The following is a 26,566-nucleotide window of genomic DNA, read 5'->3' as shown; positions in this document are numbered from 1 at the left end:
AAGAGCTTGAGAAATACTTAAGAGCCTGACACACATCTCTTGTAAGTCTTCTAAGAACCCAGTGGGGTTGGTCCTGGGTTGTCTTCATTATGCAAATGAGGAAGGAGAAAGAAACAAAGTTGGATCTAAAATCAGATTCCAAATTTTTTGAAAACCAAGTTATACTGCTTCTAAATATACAGAATGATTTCTGTAATTTTTTCAATCTCAGGATTTACTTTGGTTTTGGGGCTTCCTGTTGCCTGATGAAATGTTACTAGTTTGAATCTAGAGCTGTTTTTTTTTTTTTCCTCCCTGCAAATTGCCAAAAATTCAGCTTTTCAGTGTGCATTGAAAAAGTCATGAAACTGGATCTTAGCTCAATGTGGTGTCTAGAAATACTGTAGTTGGGGGGTGAAGTAGCATGAAGGATACTTCGTCACTTATTCCTGGAAGAATCAAGAGAACTCTGTCTCCAAGAGTGGCAAGAGCTTCAGGTTTTTTTTTTTTTAAGATTTTATTTATTCATGAGAGAGACACACACACACACAGAGAGAGAGGCAGAGACACAGGCAGAGGGAGAAGCAGGCTCCATGCAGGGAGCCTGATGTGGGACTTGATCCCTGGACTCCAGGATCATGCCCTGGGCTGAAGGCAGGCACTAAACCGCTAAGCCACCCAGGGATCCCACTTCAGGGTTTTAAATGTAGTGACTGCTACAGAATATACTGCTAAATAGTTTAAGGAAAGTAAAGGGACCTTAAATCCCAGGCAGCCAAACAGCATGGCAAAGAAAGATGATTCTGGGTTATATTGAGCGACTTGGGATAAAAATCCTCAAATGAGCTGTTTCAACAAAATGTTCTCAGTGCTAGTTTATTTGCAAATAATAGTTCCTTGGCTGAAAATAAGAGTACATTTAATAACGTGAATTCCTGTCCTTCCTGATAACCTATATCATAGTTTACAAATAGATTATTTCATTAGAAAAGAAGCCACGTGTCAGTGAATCTGGTTATATAGCGGGTGAGCTAGCACAGGGACACCTGGAGACCGATAGTCATTGAGACCAGGTACTAAGCTAGACAAAGCTGCAGATTTATAAAAATTATTTATATTGTAACACAGATTCCTCCATTTCATTTCACTATGCTGGTGTTAAGATCTCCAATTCATGTTCAGCAGAGATAGCTATGGTTGGCATCCTGTTCCTGTTTTTAAAAGAAATTCACCTAGGGGCACCTGGCTCTGTCAGTTAAGCGTTGAACTCTTGATTTCAGCTCAGGTCATAAGATCGAGCCCCATGTCAGGCTCCACACTTGGTGTGGAGTGTGCTTGAGATTCTCTCTTTGCCCCTACCACTTCCCCTGTTCATTCTCTCTCTCTCTCCCAAATAAATACATCTTTAGGGAAAAAAAAAAGAAATGCATCTAACATTTCTGCATTAAGATTTGTTGAAGGTCATTGGTGTATATTCCTTATCAAGGTGTTTAGAGTCCTCATCTACTTTCTCTGTGTCCACTGAACTGATCATATAGTTTTTTCTCCTTTAATTTATTAAGATGGTAAACAATAGTGGGTTGTTTTGTTTGTTTTTAGTGCTAAGACATGCCTCCCTGGTAACCTGGTCCTGCTGTCTTATCTTTGTTTTATATCCTCTAATGGATTTGATTTGCCATTTAGTTAGAATTAACTTTTTTAATCGCTGACAGAGTGAGATTATTCTATAATGTTCTTTTCTCATACTCTTCTTGTCTGCTCTGATTGTATTTATTTACATAAGAGGAATTGAGCCATGGTACACTTCTTTCTGTTCTCTGAAAGACTGTGTGAAATTGAAATGACCTGTTTCTTGCAAGTTTGTTAGCACTCAACTTCATCTGGGACTGGTATGCATTTGGGGCTTTGGGGGGAACACTGTTGCTCAAATGTCTTGGGTTACCTTCTCCCCCACTCTTTATTTAAAAAAAATAGGAGTGCCTTGGTGGCTCAGTTCATTAAGTGTCTGCCTTCAGCTCAAATCATGATGTTAGGATCCCAGGATAGAGCCCCATACTGGGCTCCCTGCTCAGCGGGGAGTCTGCTTCTCCCTCTCCTTCGGTCCCTTCCCCTGCTTGTGCTTAAGTGCTCTCTCTATCTCAAATAAATAAATAAGATCTTTAAAAAATTTTTAAACTTGTAGAAAAGTTGAAAGGATCATCATGCAGTTTACCCTGTACACTCCTTCCCTTTCTCAGTATTTACCCCATTTTTACTACATTTTACTACATCCTCATTTCTCTGTATGTGCCTGCATGTGTGTGCACATGTCTGTGTATATTATTGTCAATATTCATATTTCCCCAAAGCTGTGGGGTTGCTGTTGTTGTTTAAATTCAGGATCCAGTCAAGGACTACCTTTTGCATTTGTTTTTTTGCCTCATGTGTGTGTTTCTTGTTTTTCGTGATGTTGACTTTAAACAGACTAGCTCATTTATTTCATTCTGGATTTGTCTGATGGCCCCTGTTTAATGAGATTCTTTTTGTTTATTGAGATATAATTGACATATAACATTATTTTAGTTTCAGGTGTATAGCATAATGATTCATCATATGTATAGCGATCACCACAATAAGTCTAGTTAACATTCATCTACATGGTTACAAACATTTTTTTTCTTGTGATGAGAACTTCAAGATTTACTCTCTTAGCAACTTTCAAATATGCAATATGGTATTTTTAACTAGGGTCACCAGGCTGTACATTACATCCTCCAGACATGTTTTATTACTGGAAGTTTGTACTTTTGACCACCTTCATGCCCTTCTCCTACCTACCCCCACCTCTAGCAACCACCAGTCTGTTCTCTATGAGTTTAGTTTTGTTTTTCATCCTTTTAGATCCCACATATAACTTAGATGATAAAGTATTAGTCTTTGTCTGACTTATTTCACCTAGCAATACTGCACTCATATGTCTATCCATGTTGTCATAAGTGGTAGGACTTCCTTCTTTTTACGGCTTAATAGTATCCTATTGTGTCTGTATTTATATATTTTTATGTATACATTGTATTTTCTTATCCTTTCATCCATCCATGGACACTTAGGTTGTTTCCATGTCTTGGCTATAGTAAATAATGCTGGAATGAACATAGGGGTGCATCTATCTCTTTGGGATAATGATTTCATTTCCTTCAGATTGATTAGATTCAGACTAAATTTTTCTTTAAAGGATCCCACTCGTTTTTTTGTTTTTTTGTTTTTTTGTGGGAAAATTTGGGGTGGAAGGTTGACAGTCCTGCAAAAATAAAATTCTGAGATGTATATTCAGACATATTAATACCAAAGACACTAATTTGACAGTAAAAGGCTTAAAAAGAGAGAGAGAGAGAGAGAGAGAGAGAAAATTATGAAACTAGGAAAATTTTTACTCATTCAATTTCTTTAATATTTATGAGATTATTCAAGTTTCATAGCTTTTCTTGGGTTAGTTTTGGTAAGTTACACATAGAGTATATATTTAGAACTTTAGCCATTATCTAAATTTTTACAGTTATTAGCAAAAAGTTTTCATGGTTCTTTGAATCTTTGCTATACCTGTAATTATGCCCCCTCTATGACTTTGCTTTATTGCCTTAACAATTTCACAGAAGCTTATATATTGCATTAGTCAGTGTGCACAACCAATTTGGGGTGTTCTGTCTTTGTTTCCTATTTCACCATTCAACTTTTATCTTTACTATCTCTTTCATTCTACTCTTCTGTGGCTCTCTAGTCTTGTCCTCTTTCTAGTGCTCTTGTTCTCTTCTTTGTCCTCTTTTCTGTGTTGAACCAATCCCATGCTGGCTGAAGGACCCCATAGCTACCAGAAACATCCCTCTTCAGTGAAATTCCACTCCCTTTGTGTGTGCCACTACCTACCACGCAAGGTTCCCTCACTTTGTTTCAGCTCACTTGGTGTACATTTTCCCAGTTACCATTTCTAGGACATGGGAATAAAGAATACGTATCTAGCAGTGTGGCTACAAAAGCTCAAAATAACCCATGCAAAACAGTGTTTGGCACGAAGTAGGTGCTCAATAAATGAGTACTGTGCTTTTTAACATTATAATGAACAGCATGACTTGAGACAGGAAGTTCTCCCTCCCTGCCCCCAGCCTATCTCTCTTTAGCACAGTTTCCTTCTTTGGATCTCAGCCAGTTGCATATATATCCTGTTGCTTTAGATGGTATTTGTGGGTAAAAGCTTAGTGATTAGATTGTCACTGCCATCTTCAAGAATCTCTGGGCTGTCATGCGGTGTTCATTAGTATACCCACACACCAAAGCTTGCAGAAAACAATCATCCCTACCCCTTTCTATTGCTTGGATACCAATATCTTGGTAAATTTGTGCCCAAAACTCCTTCATGAAGTAGAGGAATTGCCGAAACAATTTCAAATACTAAAAGTAGGAGTCCATCTCTCAAATTCACCTGTGGTGATTTGGCTTTTATCAATATGCCTGTGTCTTTTTTACTATGTTGACCTTCACTTACTATCCTTTTTACTGTCTGATTTTTTTTTTGAAACTGTGAATTAGAGAGGTTCAATTTTAAGTTCCTTTTAGCAACCAGTGTTGGATTTGGGCATTAAGAAAGGACTTAGAAGAGGCTGGGAAGAGCCTGTCTTCATGGTCATTTGCATGTGTGCGTGTGTGTGTGTGTTTGTGTGTGTGTGTGTGTGCGCCTGTGTGTGTGTTGTTAGGCAATTTGTGTATATATGCACAGATTACTCCGCAACTTGTTTACTTTAAAATCTCTCAAAAAGCATGTATACCATGAAATTTCCCCTTGAGATTTTTTTGCCAGTTTGTATTTTTTTATGGCATACTAACATTTATCTTTGACGTTTGTCTTTAAAAAAATATTTATCAAGGCTATGGCATTTGCAAATGGTTCCTTATTTGCAACTAGGTCTGGCTTCTGTATGTGGGGCACATTGGGTTGGAGATTTTCATAATTATTAAATAGAACTCTGAGTTCCTTGCTAGGGAGACAGTTTGATGGCATTGAAAGAACAAAGGCTTTGGAGTCACTCACACTGGGGAAACAGGCTCCCTTATTTGCCTAGGAGTGATTCACCTTAGGTCTCAATTTCTCTTCCTTCCTCTCTCCTTCCCTCCCTGCCTCTCTTCCTTCTTTCCTTCCACATTGCAAGAGTGTTTCTTGCAGCATCAGTCGTACCTCGAAAGGACCAATAGTGGTCCATATATGTTGAGACAGGAACTTAATTTCTTAATCCCTAAGATGAGGTGAATACTTGAAGGGGTATTATGAAAATCAAATGAGATTACATATTTGAAATTCCTGGTATATAGTGGGTGCACCAAAATAAAATTGGTTTTGTCTCCCCTTTCTTTTCCCCTCAAGAGCATCCAAAATAACATACTTAGCGCAGGAGCAAGGCATGGCTTCCATAATTATTCTTCTGATTTCTCTCTTTCGAAAAAAAAAATATTTTCATTCCAAAATAAAATACAAATAGAGAAAATCACATAAATAAATGTCCTGCTTAGTGAATAATGCTAACATTCTTATAACCTCTGCCCAGGCCTCAAAAATACAACTTTGCCAGACATCCGGGTTCTTGCATGTTCCTCAACTCAACACAAAACCCTCCTTCCCTCCAAAGTTAACTACTATTCTTCTTTTATAATGATCACTTTCTGTATTTTCTTAAATGGCTTTATCATCCAAGTTTGCCTCTGTAGACACTAGCTTAGTCCTATTATTATTATTATTATTATTATTTTGGTAATTTGATAAACCTACAGTTTCTGTTAATCACTGTCTTCCCCAATTCCTTCTTTTTTCCTTTATAGCATATCTGTTGAAGAACCCCTTTAACCTGTACTACTTTACAGTCTGGATGTTGCTAATGCATTCATGGTGCAGTTTGCTGGGTTTCTCTGCCTCCTGTATTGTTTGCAAATTGGCAGTTGGATCTGGAGGCTTTATCAGATTCCATTTAGATCTTTTTGTCAAGTCTATAAGTCAGGTTATGATGTCTGCGTAGCTCTTGTTTTGTAATATTAGTTGGCATGGATGCTTGCTGCCTAGATCCATTTAATAAATTAAGGGTTAAAAAAGGATAATCTATTTCTATCAATTCATTTTCATTTATTAGCTGGAATAATTTAATAAGGAGTTGCTTTCTTCAACTCTTTGGTTACCTGGTACTATGGTTCAGATGAAAAAGGCAGGATGCATGCTTGATGTTTCTTTTCATTTTCTAGTTTTCAATATAATGAGCTGACATCCTTTTATCTTCAGAAGTTGATAAATCTGTTTTTTAATCATTCTGATATCATAAGCTTAAGCATACTTAATGTATCCTAGTGTGTTGCTTTTTTAAAAATCTTCATTAAATTTCTACGTGTCGTATCTTGCAAGGCCAGCAAGAGTCTCTTCAAGGTGGCTCCTGGATTCTTTTGTCATGACCTTAGTAGTCTTTGATCACTTCCTGTTATTTGGTGTAACAAAATCTTCCAAACTCATTATTTCCAGCCCCAGACCTAGAATTGGCCATCTTGCCAAGAAACTCTGGTTTCTTCTATTGGAAGCATTCTGTTGATGAGGCTCTTTTTTTTTTTTTTCTCAAGTGGGAACCAAGAACCAGAAGCTTTTATAGGAACTGGAGTCCTACTGAAGTTAAATGACTTGCCTCAGATTTTATGGTGATTATGGTAGATACAGGAATAGGATCTCAGATTCCTGATTTCCAATCTAACCCTCCTTCCTTCACACCACATCCCAAGTACTCATGCTTACAGTCCCCACATGCTATATGCAAACTACAGAGAGACTGAGTGTGATATGAAGCAGGCACTTAAACAGGAGAGCTTGGCTTATCCCTGGAATTTGGCCTTTGGAGGAGAGGGGGTCAATTCTGCAGAATTATTCCTAATCAGATTGATTCATCAAATCTATTCTATTCATCTACTCAACAAATTTGACTTGTCTCCTTAGTTGTGTGCCAAGCTGTGAGCATTATGTATGAGCAAAAACCTATCTCTTTAACCACTATAATTCTACGTTGACTGTGCCAGAGAAAATTGGCAGGAAAATTGATACAAGGGACAGCTTTTATTTTGTTTCCTAAGTAAACTAAGTAAAGGAGAATGTTGTAGAATCCACCGAGGCTCAGTATCCTTCTCTATAAAACAGGGCTATTCACAGAACCTGACTTAGTGGTTGGAGAAATAAAGTGAGATGATGCTTATAAAGTGAATTGCTCAGTGCCTAGTTCAATAAAGCACATTTTATGTTATCTTTATTGTTTTGAAGATTTCAAAGAAGGGCTTCCCAGCATTTTCCATTGCAGACCTCTCTTTATGCAGGATAGAAGGGACAGAAGGTCTAACAGAATTCAGAGTTGCCCTTGGGGGACAGAACACATTATGCCAGGAGGATCTGTCATTGGCACCAGCTTGCTCCCTTAGTAACTTCCCAGAGAAACAGCCAAATCTCAAAATCTCTGCTCTAGGAAATCCTGGCAGAGACTGGAGCTACAGTGCCTTCCCTCTGCCAAGGGTTCTTCACTTACTCTGTGCATGTGCCATGGACTTCTTGGAAGTCTGGTGAACCCTGTGGACCCCTTCTCAAAGGGGTGTTTTGAAATGCATGAAATACAATACACGGGATTTCAAAGAAAATTACTGATACTGAAATATAATTAACAGATATTTTTAAAAAATAAACTTGAGGTATAGTAATATGTGCTTCTATAGTCATGCTTTAAATGACAAGATCCAGCATCAGATCTAAGATATTAAAATATCTAAATGATGACTATAAATGATACACCAAGACACCTGCAGCAAATGTAACATGGTATGGAAATATCTCTGGTTTCCATTGGTGACAGCTGCTAATAGGAAATGCTAAATTTTACCTAATGATTGGAGGAAAATAAAAAGATTTAAGTTTTGCCCATTCACATTCAAAGATCTACTGAATTCTACCCATGGAACTCAGGTTAACTTTTGTTATTACACTATAGAGCTTTACTTTTTATGAATCTTTAGAGAAATTCTATTCTTATCTTTAATCCTCCCCTCCCAGCATTTTACAGGTGTCTCTTGCTACCCAAAAGTAGAGCGTTCCTACGGAGCTTTTTCACAAGAGGCACCTGGGTGGCTCAGTCAGTTAAGCATCTGCCTTCGGCTCAGGTGATCATCTCAGAGCCCTGGGATGGAGCCCTGCATCAAGCCCCGCTTTGGGCTCCCTGCTCAATGGGGAGTCTGCTTCTCCCTCTTCCCCTCATGCCACTTGTGCTCTCTCTCTCACACAAATAAATAAATAAAGTTTAAATAAGAAGAAACCTTTTGCCAGCCTAAATGGTATGAAGCAAAAAAGCAATTACCATTAATTTATTTGGAAACATTTTTGAGCATTCCCAGACACCCCCTGAAATTACCACTTTTAGGCTTTTCTGATACTTTGGGACACATCTTGCTAACAGATGCACAAAATAAATTGAGATAAAGCACAGATGTTCACAGAGTTCAAAGCTATGGCAGCTGGATGCTGAGATGCTGAGTATGGTTGGTTCTCAAGGAAGGAGGTTGGTGGGGCCACTCTTGCTACTGGGATGTGTGTCACCTCTGTAGCAGCTCACTGCAACACAAACACTGACTGCTGTTTTCTCTTTTTGCCTTCTTTCATGGAACTGAAAGTCCTCTTTGAATTTCTTGCAATTAGCAAAAACAGGTACTAATATAGGTCTTTTATAAAAGCGAGTGGCTTAATAGGAACTTTTGAAAAGTGGAGAATACCAATGTCTGACTTGATGTTACGTAACAAGGGAACATGATGTAAATGTCAAATTCTTAAGGACTGGACATGTAAGATACAGTTTATATAAAAATTTCAGTGGTTCAGGAATTATATATTGAGCATCCTATGTTATAGGCCCTAGGTTAAACTCTGACAAATGAGATTTTAAGAGTCTTTCTTCCTCATGTAAGACTTTTTCTTCCTCAGCAGGGAAAAAATATATATATTTGCAGAGATACTATTCAACTGTGGTTCTTAGTTAGGAACCAAAGAAAAATGTGTGCACACCTAGAATATGCCCTTTGGAATGCATTATCTAAGAATTACCAGTATTACTTAATTGATGGCTGTAAAACCACTTAGCCTATCCCCCAATGAAGGCAACCAGTTTATCAAGTCAAGAAGTTTTATAGTCAATCTTAATCGACTCTCACCAATGTGAAGTGTAGAGACAACATGACATGGGATTAAGAGCAAGATTAATTGTCTTGTCTCCAATCAGACAGTTCATTTCAAATATTAGCTTTGCTGTTGTCTAAATGTATGATCTTGGGAAATCATTTAATCCATACAACCCTTAGCTTTCCTATCTGTGAAATGGGGCTTACCATAATAGTGATACCTACCTCATAGGGTTTTTCTGTCGATTGATACAAATATTATATAAAACCCTTAGCACATAACCAGGCTCATACTAAGTATTTGATTTCTGAGTTTTCGTGTAATTGTGGTTTGGCCCAAAGAAATACCTCCTGCTAGTCTCTGAGTAAAGGAGGTGCCAGCTTGTGCTTATACATACAGCTGTTGGTTTTCTAGTAGCAGCCCAAGGGTTAATACTAGAAGAGGGTGTGGGTGGCTCCTGTTTAGATAAAACCACATCCCAAAGCTCCCTTTTAACCTGGTTTGCTATTGTTAGGGTTTTTCACCACCTCTTTGAAGTTTCAAGATTGACAGATGTTATTCAGTAATTCCCGCCCCACCAAATTTTTACATGTAGGTTTTCAAAAAGAAATCACAGGAAGTTTGAGGGGAAAGTAAAACTTTGGTTTCTGATACTGAACGGGGGATTTCTAGAATCTTCTTCACACATAAATTTCAGGGGATTTCTGTTTTTTTGTTTTCCTTAGCCTGAAAAAGAATAGAAGTTAGCAAGGAATTATAAAATTTCATCTATGGCCAGGAATTATAAAATAAAATTATCAGTGATAAGTGAACAGTTCATTTGAACATTTTGCACTCTTTAACCAATTGAAGACATAGTCAAGTTATTATGCAATTAGTATCTCTTATTTTCTAGTTGTGTTGTTGCCCCATACGTGAAAGAGAATATTCACATTGGACCAAAGTGAACTCTCCCCAAATTTTGCCAATGCCTTAGAGATTGTGAAACAAATAACATCTATACAAGAGGGGCCAGTTAGTAAATATTTTAGGCTTTCCAGGCCGGATACCATCTCTGCTGCATGAACTTCTTAGTTTCTTTCTTTTTCTAAACAACTCTTTAAAACACAAACATTTGTAGTCTATAGGGCTGTACCAAATAGGCCTTGGGGCCATGGTTTGCCAGCCTTGCTATAGAACATAAAAATGTGTGAGGGTCACTGTCTCGTGTGAATCATCATTCATTCGGCTTCTATAACCAACATTTGCTGAGTACTGTAGGTACCCTAACCTGAGCCAGCTGCTGGGTATAGCGTCATGATCAAGGAGTAGATTTACCCTGTAGAGCTCACTTTCTCTTGAGGAAAAAAAGCAACATGGGAATCAAACAGATTTATGATTATAAGCATCTTCTGTGTTAGAGATGAGTGGGTGCTTCAAGCAGACACATTCATGAGATATTTCAAATAATAGAGGCAGAGTTACTGGGAGGGAACGTTGTTTTCTGCTCTGACACCTCTTTCATCCGCCCCCTTAACCTTGTTCTCCAGGCTTGTACTTTGCTGAACATGGGGACAAGCCTATACTTGTCCACTTTTCTTTACTTTTTTTCTTTTGTGACTCCAGTGCCCTCTGTCATTGCTTTATCCCATTGTCAATTCCCCCCTACTCTCACTCCCTGTTCTGTTGTATTCATGCCTCCCAGCGTGAGAAAAAATTTGGGTTTCCAAGAGTCAATTACCCTATTGTTTCTCATTTCCTTTTCTTTTTAATGCACTGATATATCTTTCCCAAAAATAGTGACTATTTTTCCTCTTGGTTGCTGAAATTCAGATGTTTTTGGGTTTACTTTTCCAGTTTTTCAGTCATCAAATAAATTTAAAAGCTAAGGTTTTCCGTTAGAACATATAGGCAGTAGAAGTTGGCATTTCCACTTAGAACTGACCTTAGGACAGTTAAACCTGAATACCTCCTCAAAATAAAAACCTGAACATCCCAAACTGGCATAATACAAGCTTCATTTCTTACTGTGCTTCTTTAGGCGATGGTATCAAACATAATTTAGGTAATGGGTTCTCTTCGAGAGGTTCTGGTTCTCTCCCTTGCACCTGAACTATATTCTTATCACCGTATTCTCATCCAACACCTACAGTAGCTGAAAACTGCCAAGGGAACAATTATAGTTACTTTCTCCTCTGGCATGATGTCCACTTACATGTCACCCACCCAACCTTTTCTTTTCCTTTCTATCCCCTTGTGTGGAGTTATTGGTTTAGGAAAATTGCCCTTCCTCAAATAGATCTTATATTGGTATTTTTTAACATAGCATTCCTTCTAGCCAGCATTGACTTTTTCCCATCTTCCATTGACCAACTCAAAGATAGTCCTTGCCATGTGGTTCCCTGTTTCTCTAAACTTTTCTACATTCACCAATGTGTCAATTGCAATACCCATTCAGCCCCTGCCCTGGATTGCCCTATGTCAGTATGCATCTGTGTATGCACCCTAATCCTCTCCTGGGTTATAACCTTTTTGAGGGCAGTGCCATACCCATAGGAGGCACCCAGCAGTGCTGTGTTTAATGAGTGAATCTAACATCCGATCATGAGGACTGCTTGTTGCCTTTGAGGGAAAATGAATGACATATAAAAGGAATAGAATTCTGGCATTCTTGCACAAAGCTCTCATTGAACCGTAACTGCCTTTCACTATCTCCTGCCACTGACTGTTTCCATCCATGTTTTTCTTCCTAAAAGGAAAACTGTTTAACCAGAGCTGGCCAAGGCTAGCACATGAACCAAAGTTTGACATGTAAGACTTTATATGCTGTCAGTTAGCTGATTCTAAGGACTCTCCTCCATTACCCCACGAGTCCAAATTAGAAAACTGGCTGCATTTCCTTCTTTTTACCCCTCTTTTTTTGACCCCTCTTTGTAGTAATATCCCCACTGTTGTTAGTAAGATTTCCTGTTCTAGAAAACTGCAAGTCACATGCACATTGAAAAGAGGGATGTTGAGTGTATATAAGGTAACTGACTTCCAAAGAGACCCTTTTGCATAGACTTGTCTCCCCACCACCTATGTTAAGTGTGGCCTGGGTATTGATCAGAAGAAGACAAGCTGGAGTTTAGAAAAGAAAAAGATGATGCTAGAACTATGACAGTCTCTTCATTTTTACTTAATACATCCACACGAGCTTTTTGGAGGCAGGAGCTATATCATTCTTTCCATATTCCCAAAGCCTCCTGTCATGCCTTGGGCTTAGTCAACACTCAGTAAATGCCTTGTCCATTTATCCAACACTCACTGCAGACCTGATGTGTGTGCTTGGCTCTATTTACGGTAGTGAAGAAAAAACACATGGCCCCTGCCAGCATGGAGTTCTCAGTCCATTGAGGGTGGCAATATGAAACCCATAACTGGAGTCATAAGGATATAATTCAAAGTGTGCCAAGTTGTCACATATGAAAAATGGAGAGTGTTATGAGAATATATAAAATAAAACATTTCCCCCACGGTTTCCTGGATCATCTTTTTTTTTTTTTTTTTTAAGATTTTATTTATTCATGAGAGACACAGAGAGAGAGGCAGAGGGAGGAGCAGGCTCACTGCAGGGAGCCTAATGTGGGACTTGATCCCAGGACCCTGGGATCACAACCTGAACCAAAGGCAGACACTCAACACTGAGCCACCCAGGCATCCCTCCTGGATCTCCTTTAGAGAGTGACATTTAAGCTGAACTTTGAGAGAAGAATAGGAGATCTTGAATAGGTGGCCAGAGATAGAGAAGTCTGGACAGGTGCATCCATCCCCAGAATAAAAAGTCAAAATTTATTACCCAAAAAACTATACAGATGTTAAAACCTCCAGATGTCTGTGGTGTGGCCCCACTCCCTGACCGAACCCAACTGAACCCAACTTCTCTCCCTCATTTTGTTTCCATATCAGAATATGCCACCAACAACCCTGACTTGTTGTTAGTCATATTCCAAGTGACAGGCGTCAGCCTCCTGCCGCCCCTGGGAATCGCCATAGCTGTCATTGTCACCTTCTACTGCTACCGCGTTCATCGGCAGCAGAAGCTGAGCCCATCATGGGAGACCAGCAAGCCACGGAAGCTCATGGAGTTCAGCGAGCACCTGGCCATCATTCTGGAAGACGACCGGTCCGACATCAGCTCTACCTGCGCCAACAACATCAACCACAACACGGAGCTGCTGCCCATTGAGCTGGACACCCTGGTGGGGAAAGGTCGCTTTGCTGAGGTCTACAAGGCCAAGCTGAAGCAGAACACTTCAGAGCAGTTCGAGACTGTGGCAGTCAAGATCTTCCCTTACGAGGAGTATGCCTCCTGGAAGACGGAGAAGGACATCTTCTCAGACATCAATCTGAAGCACGAGAACATACTGCAGTTCCTGACAGCCGAGGAGCGGAAGACGGAGCTGGGAAAGCAGTATTGGCTGATCACGGCCTTCCATGCCAAGGGCAACCTGCAGGAGTACCTCACTCGGCATGTCATCAGCTGGGAGGACCTGCGAAAGCTGGGCAGCTCCCTCGCCCGGGGCATTGCTCACCTGCACAGTGACCACACCCTGTGTGGGAGGCCCAAGATGCCTATTGTGCACAGGGACCTCAAGAGCTCCAATATCCTGGTGAAGAACGACCTGACCTGCTGCCTGTGTGACTTTGGCCTTTCCCTGCGCCTGGACCCGACTCTGTCCGTGGATGACCTGGCCAACAGTGGGCAAGTAAGTTAGACCTTGATCCCTTACTTGTAGAGAGACTATGCTACCCCTCCATCCATCTCTCAATGTCTTTTGTCCTAAACAGCCTTATACTCTGGATACTTGTCTAGGGAATCTAGCTGAAGTCAGGTGTTGACACTCATCCCGGCATGCCCCACTCTTTTCTGTCAAGGTGCTTTTCTGGTGAAGGCTATTTCTCCTCTTTCTGCCAACCCCACCTAATTCAGGACAGACGTTCTTCTCCTTGAGCCCATCTTCATTTCTTATCTCTCATTTGCAAATTACTTTTCATTGCTTCCAACACGCTTCATGCTTTGTCTCTCTTTTTCCTCTTGTATGCTTATACTTAGCCCTTCCTACTCTGAACTATTGGTGGCTACCTTGTTTTCTTTTTACCTTTCTAGAAGGCAGCCTCTTTGTAGCCCAAATCCACATCCATTTGGTCACATCTAGCACAATGCCTTGAATGAGCGAGAGTGACCAATAAATATTTATTGAGTGAGTTGACGGATGGAGTGAATATATAATTCTACAGTTCTTTTGAAGCATCTCACAAATGAAAATAGAAACCTTTGTTGGGTAAGGAGATATTGAAAGGTCACTAGAAATTACCAAGCCATCCTTTATGAATGATGGTGCCCCATGTTTTCACACACTGAAATGTTGATGTGGATTACAGTGGAGTCTGGAAAGCACCATTGTTTCCTCTAAGCAGGTGAGGATATGTGCTGCTGAAGCATTTGGTTACTGCTCCGTCTGACCTCTTGAGTCTTTGGCTGCACAGCCAATGTCCAGATAAACGTATTGAGTGAAATATGAACAGATTAATATGGCAGCGTAATGAGTCATGCAGTGACCTCTTAAGAAGAAAAATTTCTCCTGATACATACCATTAAGAAACATTCCTTAGGATAATAATATCAACTCACCTGAGCTTAGCTTCCTTCCTTAGCTTCTCAAAAAGGTAGGACTTCATTGTTACTGAGTCAAGCTGTACATGCTACAAAATCAAACATTTAAAAGTGATTCCTTCCCTTTGAAATATCTTTCTCTTTTTTCCTATGTATACCAATGTTTTCACATTATCCGTCATTTTCCAAACAAAACTACATAGCATATCCATCAAAATTATAAAATGATCTAGATTTGGTCTTTTACTGTCGAAATACTTCCGTGCAGTTTAGTTCAATAGAGATTTTATGAAATGATACTACATTCTTGGCACACTAGAATGTACCATGGAGTAAACAAAGAAGATTGAGACAGTCCTTAAGTGACTGAAGCAAATAGCAATAATTCTTATATGCCCCACAAATCTCGGTGTTTTGGGAATGAGAAAGTAGTTAATTTGCAAAAGCAAAAATAAAGACCTAAAGTGTCACAGAGGTTGTCTCCCCAGTTATCTGTGAGGATGTTATTGTATAATATGATGACATATATCATGAAGCTAGATAAAACAGCTCTGGGGTTTGGCATTTCCTTATTTTGGTATACTTTGTTTAAATTTTTTAAAGTGTTTTCAGGGAGAAAAAACCCATTTTTAAAAATAATTTCATAAGCTGTACCTTTTTTTGCCAGTCTCATTATTTAAAAGACCATTGTGCTTTTCAAAGATCATTTGCATGTGTAGAGAACACATATCAGTTATATTTTTAAAATAAAAATGCAGTTGGAATTAAATGATGGGCCTCTGTGTCTCTTATTGCTTTAGGTGGGAACTGCAAGATACATGGCTCCCGAAGTCCTAGAGTCCAGGATGAATTTGGAGAACGTTGAATCCTTTAAGCAGACTGATGTCTACTCCATGGCCCTGGTACTCTGGGAAATGACATCTCGCTGTAATGCAGTGGGAGGTATGTATGGACTGCCATCATGGTGCAGGGGTTGATGTGTCTTCAAAATGATGTCATGTTGTTTGCTTCCATCATAATTCCAGGGTACTGAAGAGTTAGCCCCACAGTGAGAGCTAGTTGAGATCTGTTAGTATGTACCCATTCCAGAATGATTGGGAATTGCACTAAAAAAGCCTAGATTTTTAAGCTGAAAGCCATGTTTGGAGCATAAAGTTTTTTTTTCCTCAAGGATTTGTATTTTTTAATTTATTTAATCATGAAAGACAGGCAGAGAGAGAGAGAGAGAGAGAGAGATCAGCAGAGACACAGGCAGAGGGAGAAGCAGGCTCCATGAAGGGAGCCCAATGTGGGACTCAATCCTGGGTCTCCAGGATCACACCCTGGGCTGAAAGCAGCGCTAAACTGCTGAGCCACCACCGGGGCTGCCCAACATAATGCTTTTTAATCCCCCTTTTGAAGTATAATTGCTTTTCTCTTACATCTTTCCACAGATATTTAAATATCTGGCAGGAGGTGAACACTGATAATATTTATAAGAATTAGTTCTATTTATCAAATGGAAAATATTTTTCAGGAAAATGTCTGATTTTTATTGGTTTTTCTATTTTAAGGTTTTTAAACCTTAAAAATTATAAAGTCCAGGTGGTAGATTTGGCTCAAAACTTATTTTTATGGAGATGACTTTCCTTTGTTGGAGAAAACAAGCAGGATGATTTGATATATATTTGTTTAGCTTTTTAAAAATCTAACAGAGAGGTGATTAAGGAATGCAGTATTCTTCAGGGATGGGAGGGTGGATGCCCCATCCACCTCCTGCTCCCCGGACATGAGAATGGCTCAGGTCTACATTTTTACCCTTTTCTGATTCTTTTCAGTAGTTTCTATAATGGTCTTAGCTCCCACCTTAAAATATATGCATCTCAACTTGATCCTGGCTAGCTGCTAAATGAAGCCAAGCCAACTCCAATTTTATTTTTAACTCTTTGTTTTATAATATTTCTAGACTCTCAGAACAGTTACAGAAATAGTATAGGAAGTTCCCATATACTCTGCACCCAGTTTCCCCTACTGTTAACATCTTAGCTAAACCACAGCACAGCTATTGAAGACAGATAAACATTGGCATAGTACTCTTAATTCATCTGTAGAAGTTATTCATATTTCCAAGTTCTAGTTATGTTCTTTTCTGGAGCAGAGTCCAGTTCAGGATCCAATATTACATCCATGCCTCCTTAGTGTCCTCCAACTCGTCACAGCTCTTCAGTCTGTGTCTTTTGTCTTTTGTGACCTTGCAACTCAGGAAGAAGTTAGACTAGCTATTTCATAGACGGTCTCTCACTTGGGGTTTTTCCAGTGTTTCTCATGGTTGAGTTGAGATTGTGCATTTGGGGAAAGAAGAGAATAGAAACGGTTCTGTGCCCTTCTCAGCAGCTCATAGACGGGGGCACAGGATGTTGGGGTGTCTGTTCAGTTTGGTCCTGGTGTCTGCCAGGTTTCAACCCTGTAGAGATACTATTTTTTTCCATTTGTTATTAATACATATCTTATAAGAAGGTGCCTTGACCTGTTTCTAAAGATAATCAACCACTGTTTTGTAAGGATGCTAGACCTGTTTCATATCACAACTTTACCTACTGTCAGTCATTCTTTCTGACAACAAATACGATTGCCATGTTTGCCTAACAGTGATTTTCTATTTTTTTTATCCCTTCTACATGTATTAGTAGATCTTCTACTGTAAGGAAGATCTGTCCTTTCTCTTACCACCCCTGGTATTTATTCTTTTTCTTGAGCATTTATACCAGTATGGAGTTGTGACTATGCATTTTATTCTATGAGTGTCCATTATCAGCAATATTTATTCTGTTGCTCAGATTGCCACAGCTTGGTCACTGGAGCACACTACCCAACATTTTACTCATGGTGGATCTGCTTGACACCGCGCTGGCCCTGAGTCTTCATCCTGTTAGAACTTTCTTAGCTGACTTTCCAGGATGGGTCCAGGTCACTCTTTTCCACTGGAAACCTTACCATCCCATCACCTATTTGTCTGGGTCCCTGCAAGGGGCTGGCACTTCCTATCTGGCTGTCTTGCCTGGGTTTCCTCCCACATAGCACTTCCAAAACTAACTTGGTTTTTTCTTGCACAGTGAAATTTGTTTAACCAAGTTTCAGCCACTGAGAATAATTTTCTGCTTGAAAGCTTTGACAGTTCCAAAATGAATCCTCAGAGGTATGAGTTGTGTAAGAGACAATGCTGTTGTCACTGTCAGAATAAATTTACCTAGATTTCGGTATTTTTTCTCTCCTTTCAAACCCGTTATTCTATAAACATGAGCTGGAGATTGTGTCTCTGTCTTTCCCTCTGTCAGCGCAGCCGCCTTATTAAGGCCCTATGTGAGCTCCCTGCTTTCATTGTTATCAATGACTGAAGCCTTTTCCTGTTGATATTTGCTGAGTGGGGAAGAATTTGGGCTAATGGGGGAAGAAGTGAGTTCACCAACTTTTACAAGGTCTAAAAATGGATACAGTATAAACAAGTTTTCCCAAGGAAGGAACAGGATCTCATTTGCTCAGCTAGTCTCCAAAAACCTTTCATAACCTTTAGGATAAGAACAGACGGCTTTTGGGGAACCGGAAGGAGGCCATCCCGGTTCTCATGTTGTTTGATCTTAAGCCCACAGTCCTGTTTCTCCCATCTCTTCTCAGGCTGCAGAAACCCAAGTTATTTATCTGTGCTCACGTTGGTCCAACTGAAAGCATTTCAGTTGATTTACTGTGTGAACTCACGTATTAAGCCCTTTTGTTAACCTTCTTTTGAAAGTATTGTTTTTTGGTTTAGGATTTTTTTTTTTTGAGGGGGGATGTATCTTAAAAACATGAAAGACAGATTCCTAGCCTTGTCTTAGTTTCAGAGACTTTTCTTCTATATTTCAGGAGTCCCGTGGAAACAGCACAAAGCCCACAGGTCAATGCCTTCCCTCCCAGCTGTTGTAGATATGTGGCAGAAGGACAGGTCTTGCCCTCAGGAAGTTTGTAGCCTACTGATAGACTTTTATTTTTTCTTCTTTACTTTTTAAAAATTTACACATGTGGACACATTTCTTAGAAATAAAATGTCTAATAATTCCCTCCAGTTGATATGTTAGGCTTTAATTTTGAAGGTGTAAGAAAGAGGACAGGATATAAAAAAGCTTTCCTTTTAAGCTTAAACCTTTTCTGTAACCTGAAATACAATGTATATAATTACTGTTTTTCGAGGACAGTCTCGTTTCAAAAAAAGGAAATGTGGAATAGGAAGCTTAACTTGGTATGATCTCGATTGTAGATCGAGATTTTATTTTGCCCCACAGGTCCAACTAATATTCCATCTGGTTTTATTCTGGGCAGCAAAGCATCTAGCTGAACTGTGGTAGGACACTAACCATCAGGGGACAGTCTTGCAAGGAATAAGACACCCCAGCTTTCCCACCTTTTTAAAAAATACTTTATTTATTTATTCATAAGAAACACAGAGGCAGAGACATAGGCAGAGGGAGAAGCAGGCTCCTTCAGGGAGCCTGATGCAGTACTCGATCCCAGGACCCCAGGATCAGAACCTGAGCCAAAGGCCGATGCTCAACTACTGAGCCACCCAGGTACCCCAGCTTTTCTGCCTTTAAGAGACTTGATTCTGTTCTTGTGGTTGAGCCCAGACTCTTCCCTGGACTCTGAACCTCACCCTTGCTCACCTTTTAGGCTCGTCTCCCGAAGTACTGTTGTTCCTCACTGCACGTCTTCTATGAATGTGAATGTCTTTTAGGTCTCAACACTAGGCTTTGTCTCATGCCATTAGCTGGAACTGAAATAGACTTTTAAACAGGCAAGTGTGGTTCAGTTGTGACCAGCGCTGCAGGAAGGTAAGGCAAGGGCATGGGAGGCTGAAAGCCCATGTCAACCGAAGGGAGTGAGACAGTAGGAGCAGGCAGGGAGGGTTAGGTCAGCTCTGGAAGGAAAGGAAAGACTCAGGAGTGTCATCTTGAGTTACTTTTTTTTTTTAAGATTTTATTTATTTATTCATGAGAGACACACAGAGAGAGACACACACAGAGACATAGGCAGAGGGAGAAGCAGGCTTCATGCAAGGAGCCTGATGTGGGACTCGATCCCAGGGGTCCGGGATCATGTTCTGAGCCAAAGGCAGGTGCTCAACCGCTGAGCCACCCAGGCATCCCCCTCTTGAGTTACTTCTTGATCAGCCTCTCCTCCGTGCAGAGCGGCTGAGGGGGGAACAGAGAAAGAGAGGACACTACGCTGGAGAAGTCTCTTACCAGATGAGAAAATGCAAACAGATGATAATAATCCTCTTTGGAAACCAACTGGTACAGCTCCATTTGCACCTAAGAGCTCAAGAAATGGTCTGTAATCATCGAAATCGGTGGTCAAAAGGGAAAGGTTTCCTAGTGGAAGCAGGTTTGATCATGAGCAAAGCCATGAAGGAGGAGTAGTGGCAGTTGCTTCAAGGGTCAGCTCATCCTGTCTACCAAGGACCACTGTGCTGTGATTGGCTGCATTTCACAGATGGAAAAAGTGAAGTGTCAGGAGGTGGGCAAGCTGTGCACCCAGGAATCAGAGCCTTGCTGTCTGACTCTAACCTGCTGGCCCCAACCTTCCTAGGACAACACTGGCCTGACCAGAGAAGGACATCTTCAAGGACAGCTGCCATCACTTTTATTATCATTATGGATCAAGCACCCAGCACTACTTTGTGCATCCTGGCTTTTAATTAGATGCCTTCCTGGAAGTAGCTGGCAAGACAGTCACACGCTTGAGGAAATGTTCAGTGATGGTCTTACTCATGAAAGTCTTCAGGGGCTGATGTGCCGGTCTCCTCTGGGTGCATCTCTGTTAACAGAATCACAAAGCTGTTTCATTTCTGAGCATGTTATAGGCTCAGTGCCTTAAAGTTGGAGATAATTTTCTTGTCCTTTTTTTCTCTGAAGATCTATTTATTCATTCCTTCCTTCCCTCAGATATTTATTGAGTACCAGTTACATGGCAGGTATGTTCAAAATGCTAAGGACACAGCAGTGAAAAATTAAAAAAAAACAGTCTCTGTCCTCAAGGGACAAGGATTCTTTGAAGAGCTAATATTCTAGAAAGACAAACAGTGAACAAATAGATACGTGATACAACACTAGGGGTAGAAGGAGGCAGATATGACGATTTTAGAAAGAAAAATAGGTTAGGGACAGAATGTGACAGAGGGCATTATTTCAGACAGTTGGATCATCTGAAAGAGTACAAAAGTCAAGAAAACAGGTCTCTCAGAGCTGTTCGAAGAAGAAGGTGATTGGTCTATTACTGTCTTATAAAGAGGAAGGAAAGTCATGAAATCGTCATTCAGCAAAGACAGACGCAGAGACTGGCTCTGTTTTACAAAGAAATCTCTGTCCGGCTTTCGGTTTGTTTGGTGTTCATGCAAGTGTTTGTGGTGTGTGGGAGGCGGATGGAGGCGGGGACCCTTTCAGGGCCCCTGCTGGCGAGCACAGCAGGCACAACATTCACATCATCCCCAGCCAAAACCCCAGCCAAAACAGGCCCACAAGCAAACCGACTTCCAAATCCCTGGCCATTTAGTCCTTTGAATAGAAGCTGACACACAGCAGCCAGCCGAGCAAGCGTTTAACAAGAGGAGAAACATAGCTCCTGAGCAGACTGTCAGCTTGCCACAGCCTTGTAGAACAGACAGAAAGTGCACATGCATCAGAAGGAAGGAAAGACAGAGAAAACAACAACAACAAGGAGCAAAAAGGGAGAAGGGCTGAAGGGAGACAGGATAGAAGCGCTTCGTTTTCCTGGGTTTCAGGGGAGAATAATCTGAAAGCAGATATAAAACTCAGGGGTGCTGCTTTGGGGAAAACTGTCAACAGCGTTGCTGCTCTGTTAAGTTGGAACTGCATCAAAACAACAGCTGTGTTCCAGATGCTGACTTCCAGAGGAACAGCACTGTGTCCCAGAGACTTGCCCTCTACGTGCACAGAACTGGGGGGTGGGGGGGGAGAGGGGGCCAGGAGTGGAAGGGAGAGGCAGGCGTGGTTTCTCTTCAGAGTCTTCGGAGAGAAATTAAAAGAAGCTGCAAGGATCTGGGAGCACAGGGTGGCTTCCATTAGTGAAAAGCCTTGGGGGAAAGGCTGGGGAAGGGGAGCTAGAAAGAAGAGCAAGTTGTTCCCAATAAAGAAGTTTCTTAGAAAAGGTATGATTTGAGGCCATCAGGGAGATAGTGAGGTGTTGGGCCTTGCTGTGTCTGGCAATGGAGACAGCCCAATGGTGGAAAAGAGACTTGGTTTGACTGAGTGATTCTGTTGTATGGGCACTTGGGTTGGGTGCCTCAGAGCCTGGGCCAAGAATTGAGCCTAAGTGATTTATTTGAGAAACGATCTCAGGAATTGCCAGTTACGGATTGGGGAAGTGAGTTAGAAAGGAGAAGGTAGCCAAGAAGTGGTGCGTCATTGAGCAGGGCACCACTGTGGACAGCTGGAGCCCAGTCCTGCCGGGAACCCTGGATGCAGAATCCAACACACACCACTTAACTTGCAAGGAAGCTGGATGTCTGCCTTCCAGCCCCCATCCGTATTGAGTCAAGGGTTGCTCCTGAGGCTGTTTGGAGGGGGAACCCAAGCTGCCCAGCCTGTTCCACATGGAGTTGGGCCAGTGGACCTGGAAAGTTGTGCAGCCAGCTGTCTTCCAGGAGGATACTGAGTAATGGTGCAGGGAGCCCTCTCATCCCTTAACTTGCTTGCTCTGCAGTTCTTCATAGAAGGGAGACCTGAGCCTGGGCCTTATTGGATCAAATGCTCAAAGAGGAACTCTAGAAAACTAGAAAATCATGCATTAACTCCACTCCCAACCCTTCCCTGATCTAGTGCTCACAGCTTCAGTGGTGACAGGCTCATTTTCCCCACATCCACCACCACCGGTCTCACTTGTTTCCCTAAACCCCAAATGGACGAATGTTTGGGTTGAATGTCAGTAAATAATAGTAGTTAAGGAGAGGGCTGCTCTTCGTAATCAGTGACTTTTTGCATAACTTGTTCAGAAATTACAAACTATCCCCATTTGAGAGGCTCCATAAGGTTCCCTTTCTCAGAGTCATGCGGTGCGGAGGGGCCAGCCAAGGCAGGGAGGAACACATTTGTCACATTTGTGACAGGCATGTTCCCACCTGGGGCTGCCCCAGCTGGGCTTGTTCTGGTTGGGGGGAGAAAGAGCTCCCTGAGATGCTTGGTAGAGAGGACAAAGCATGCAGGCTTCCTAAAAAGGCAAAGCCATTTTCAGAGTAACGGTAATATAGTATGCAATTCTGAGTGTTTTTCCTGGAATCCAGCGCACTCTCTGGCCTCTCTTTTCTCAACTGTGAAATGAAGTGTTGGATCATGTCTTTGAAGACTCTTCTTCAACATTCTCTGTCTGACTCATCTGAAATGCTTAAAGTATGTTTAATAACTCGTATTCACTTCCTCTGTCAAGATGCAACTTCTGGGCCTTGCCAAACATTTGCAGCAGTGCTACTCCAAGTGTGGTCTGTGGGCGGTGCGGTGCTGGTCCTCAGATGGGTTGTCCCTTATTTGTGCTATGATGAGGACAGAGTGGGTATTCGGTGACTTTAATAGCGATTTGTTGTTGCCCACAACACCCAAGTAGCGTTCATTTCTCTTGTGATTTGTTTCTATGGTGTTTTACTCAAGCCTCAGTCCCCAGTGATGGGGGAGGGGGGATGGCAAAGCACCTCATCTTTTATAAAAATATATATATGATTTAGAAGTGTTCCTTGTAAACAATAAAGGGAAAATTTAAATCACCTCTCACCCAGCATTCAATCTAAGCCACTTTGTGCAATTAATGATGAGGAGTGAGAGAAAGATTTGCTTTCGCCTATATCCATTTGTTTACTAATTTGGAGTTTTCATCACATGCATTTTTCTAAAATAAAAATAATTTAAGCACCAGCATGAAAAATAAATAGATAAGGATAAAAGATAAACAGATCGGGATAAAAGATATGTGATTCGAACCCAGCAGTTTTTCCAGAGTGGATGAAGTGTCTCGGCCTCCAGATGCCGGAAACCACGAGAGACAGTTGGAGCTAACAGTAGCCTCTGGTTTGGCCAGTCACGCCCGCTGCTCCATTTCCCAGAACCATCCAGGTGTCAGTACTTGACAATCTGTCCCAGGGAGAACCATCGGTACCCACCTGGCTGACAGAGGCCTCCTGCCCTCAACCACCTGCCCTGGAGTTAAGGCCTTGACCCTGGTGTCTGTGGCCTCCTCCTTCTGTTGAGGCAGAGCAGATGTGCTTCACATCCCGAGGGCCCCTGGGCAGACCTGAGGAGCAGTTAGCACAAGGCCTCCGGGAAGAAAAGGCCTCCAGCATAGTGTCTGGCAGCGGTTATCTTCTGCATCCTGACAGAGGCCTGAGAATGGCCTTGCCGTAACAGTCACAAGAGGAAAAAAAAAAAAAAGAAATACCCCAAATGAAGGCTGCCTGACAGTGGTTTTCATGACGGCCACAATCAGATATTAAAGCTGGTGGCTGGAGAAGTGTTTCCAAGCCTAGGTCATCTTTACATACATTCTAGGGTATGACTAAAAAAATGGGTGGGAGTAGCATGTTTAAACCGAGGCAAAGAGCAAAGAAAGAGGAATCGCGAAAATCCGCAATAAGACAAAAAGCCCACTTAGCTATTTTGGAAAATATTGTCTTATATAAATATGACAGTAAAGGTGAAGTAAAGGCCAGCTTAAAACGTGCATACTTTATTTTTCATTTTCATTTATTATTTATTTATTTATTTATTTATTTATTTATTTATTTATTTATTTATTTTAGAGAGAAAGCACAGGCAAGGCAGGGGCAGGGGGAGAGAGGAAGAGAGAAAATCTTTAGCAGCCACCACCCTCAGCACAGGGTCTGGTGCAGGGCTCACTCTCACGACCCTGATATCATGACCTTAGCCGAAATCAGGAGTCAGACTCTTAACCAGCTAAGCCACCCAGGCATCCTTCTTTTTCTTTTTATTTTTTTAAGCATTCATGCACTTTAAATCTCCATCACCTGAAAGACTACTTCAGTGTTAAGGGATTAGGGTGTGCCTGTTTGGGTCACATGATGGTTACCCAGACTTGTCTAATTTAGACTTTGAAGGAGATTCATAGATTCACACTCTCCCAGTTCAGCTTTCAGGCTATGCTTGATCTCCTTTCCCTGTAAAATCTCCCACAAGTCACAGACTGGTACCAGGCCTCATATCCCTCAGGGATACTAGAGAATCTCACATCTTCCCAAGGATTTAGGAAGCATAGGAAATAATCCAGTTACAATTCTCCTTGCCCTGGGAAAGGACCATTGCCTTTGTCTTCTTTTCCAAAGGAGCGTTCATTACTTTTTCTTTAAGCAGAAAACAAGTCCTATGCCGTCCTCTCTGACCTCTCCTCCATTCCCCGTGAAAACCTGCTTTGGCCCCCCACGGAACGTACAAAATTAGACACTGTGGTTTATGCGACTTTGAAGATTAGGACTAGAAATGAAATAAATTGGCTGGGTTATGACCTCAACTATGGAGACTTTTTCTTTGTCGTGTAGGAATCTCAGCCATGAGATCGACACTTGGGATTGATGCTGATCCCACCATTTTCCTTCGCTGACCTTGGCCATTCCCTGCCCCTTTCTGAGACCCATGCTGTGAGAATTATTGATGGATTAGTACATTCATTTTTTTTAAGAAGATGTCCTCTCAAGGTTTCCTCGGGGTGGCTTTGTAACCAGGGTCAGATGGGGCAGTTTAACTTAGAGGTTGACCTAAAGAGAAAGCACTTCGTTGGCAGCTATCTTAGGCCAGCTTTACTAGAAGTAGTCTGACACAAAGATTTTTGTGCAATGGTTTATTGAGGATGGGTTTCAGGGGAAGGGACTAAGAGAAGCAGGATGGGGAAGAGCTCAGCAAACTTGTAGTTTCAAGAGAGGTCTAGCCTCAGCCTGGTCTCATGGGAAACTGTAGAGAGTGAATTGCACCACAGTGATCTCCCTGCAGAGGCAAGAGGGTTAGACAATTAAAACTACCACTTTAATTTATCATTGGCTGCAGGCTTGCCTCTTGGGGGTGAGGCTTTCTGGAAACCTCCAGGCCAGGCGGCTCTCTCGTCAGCCAAGGACAGTCCTCCAGGAAAGGGCAAAGGTATGAGACCTCAGGACTCAACACCTGTGGCAGCTGGGTCTGGTGCTCCTGGCTTAGTAAAGGGATCCACGCAGGGAGCCAGTGACATGAGTTATGGCAGCCAAAACAATTGGAAATGGAAATGGGGTGGACTGGTAGATTAACTAAGGAACGTTTTATATCACATATAAATCCTATCACATTATGTTGTATTTGAAGATACATACCTCAAGGCATGGTACCCAGAGAGCATCATATTGTTCGATTACATTGGAGTACAAGATAAGTCTGGAGGGGAACATGGAGGTCATCCAATTCAGCCCCTTCCTTTTATAGAAGGGAAGAGATAGGTTAGAGGAAACTGTACTGAGAACCAGCTCTGGTTACCAGTCCTCTGCTTTTGTCTGAATTCAACCCAACTCCTATCTATTGAATGCCTCCGGTGTGTGTGGCACGATCTTAAGCACTAGGCAGGGAATTGGAAGACTCTAGACTCAGCTTCTGCCTTGGACCTTAGGAATTTACAGTCTATAAAAGATCAGGGAATAGAAGAAAGAAATAGGAATATTACGCTGATCAGAATCCAGATCTCACCCCTAGAACAGTAAGGATTAA

At 41.4% G+C, this 26,566-nt stretch overlaps 1 protein-coding gene across 3 annotated transcripts in view; it reads left to right on the top strand.

The window, feature by feature from the left end:
* Positions 1–26,566, top strand: part of TGFBR2 (transforming growth factor beta receptor 2) — an 89,166-nt gene that overhangs the window by 54,597 nt on the left and 8,003 nt on the right. For all 3 annotated transcript variants that reach the window (XM_041733584.1, XM_041733585.1, XM_041733583.1), the window contains exons 4-5: positions 13,109–13,908; positions 15,617–15,758. In XM_041733584.1, coding sequence (XP_041589518.1) covers positions 13,109–13,908; positions 15,617–15,758 — 942 coding nt within the window. The remainder of the gene's footprint in view (positions 1–13,108; positions 13,909–15,616; positions 15,759–26,566) is intronic.

Source organism: Vulpes lagopus, chromosome 19 (assembly GCF_018345385.1).
Source record: "Vulpes lagopus strain Blue_001 chromosome 19, ASM1834538v1, whole genome shotgun sequence".
Lineage (NCBI taxonomy): Eukaryota > Metazoa > Chordata > Mammalia > Carnivora > Canidae > Vulpes > Vulpes lagopus.
Note: the sequence above shows the minus strand (reverse complement) of the source record. Positions and strands in the feature narration are given on the sequence as shown.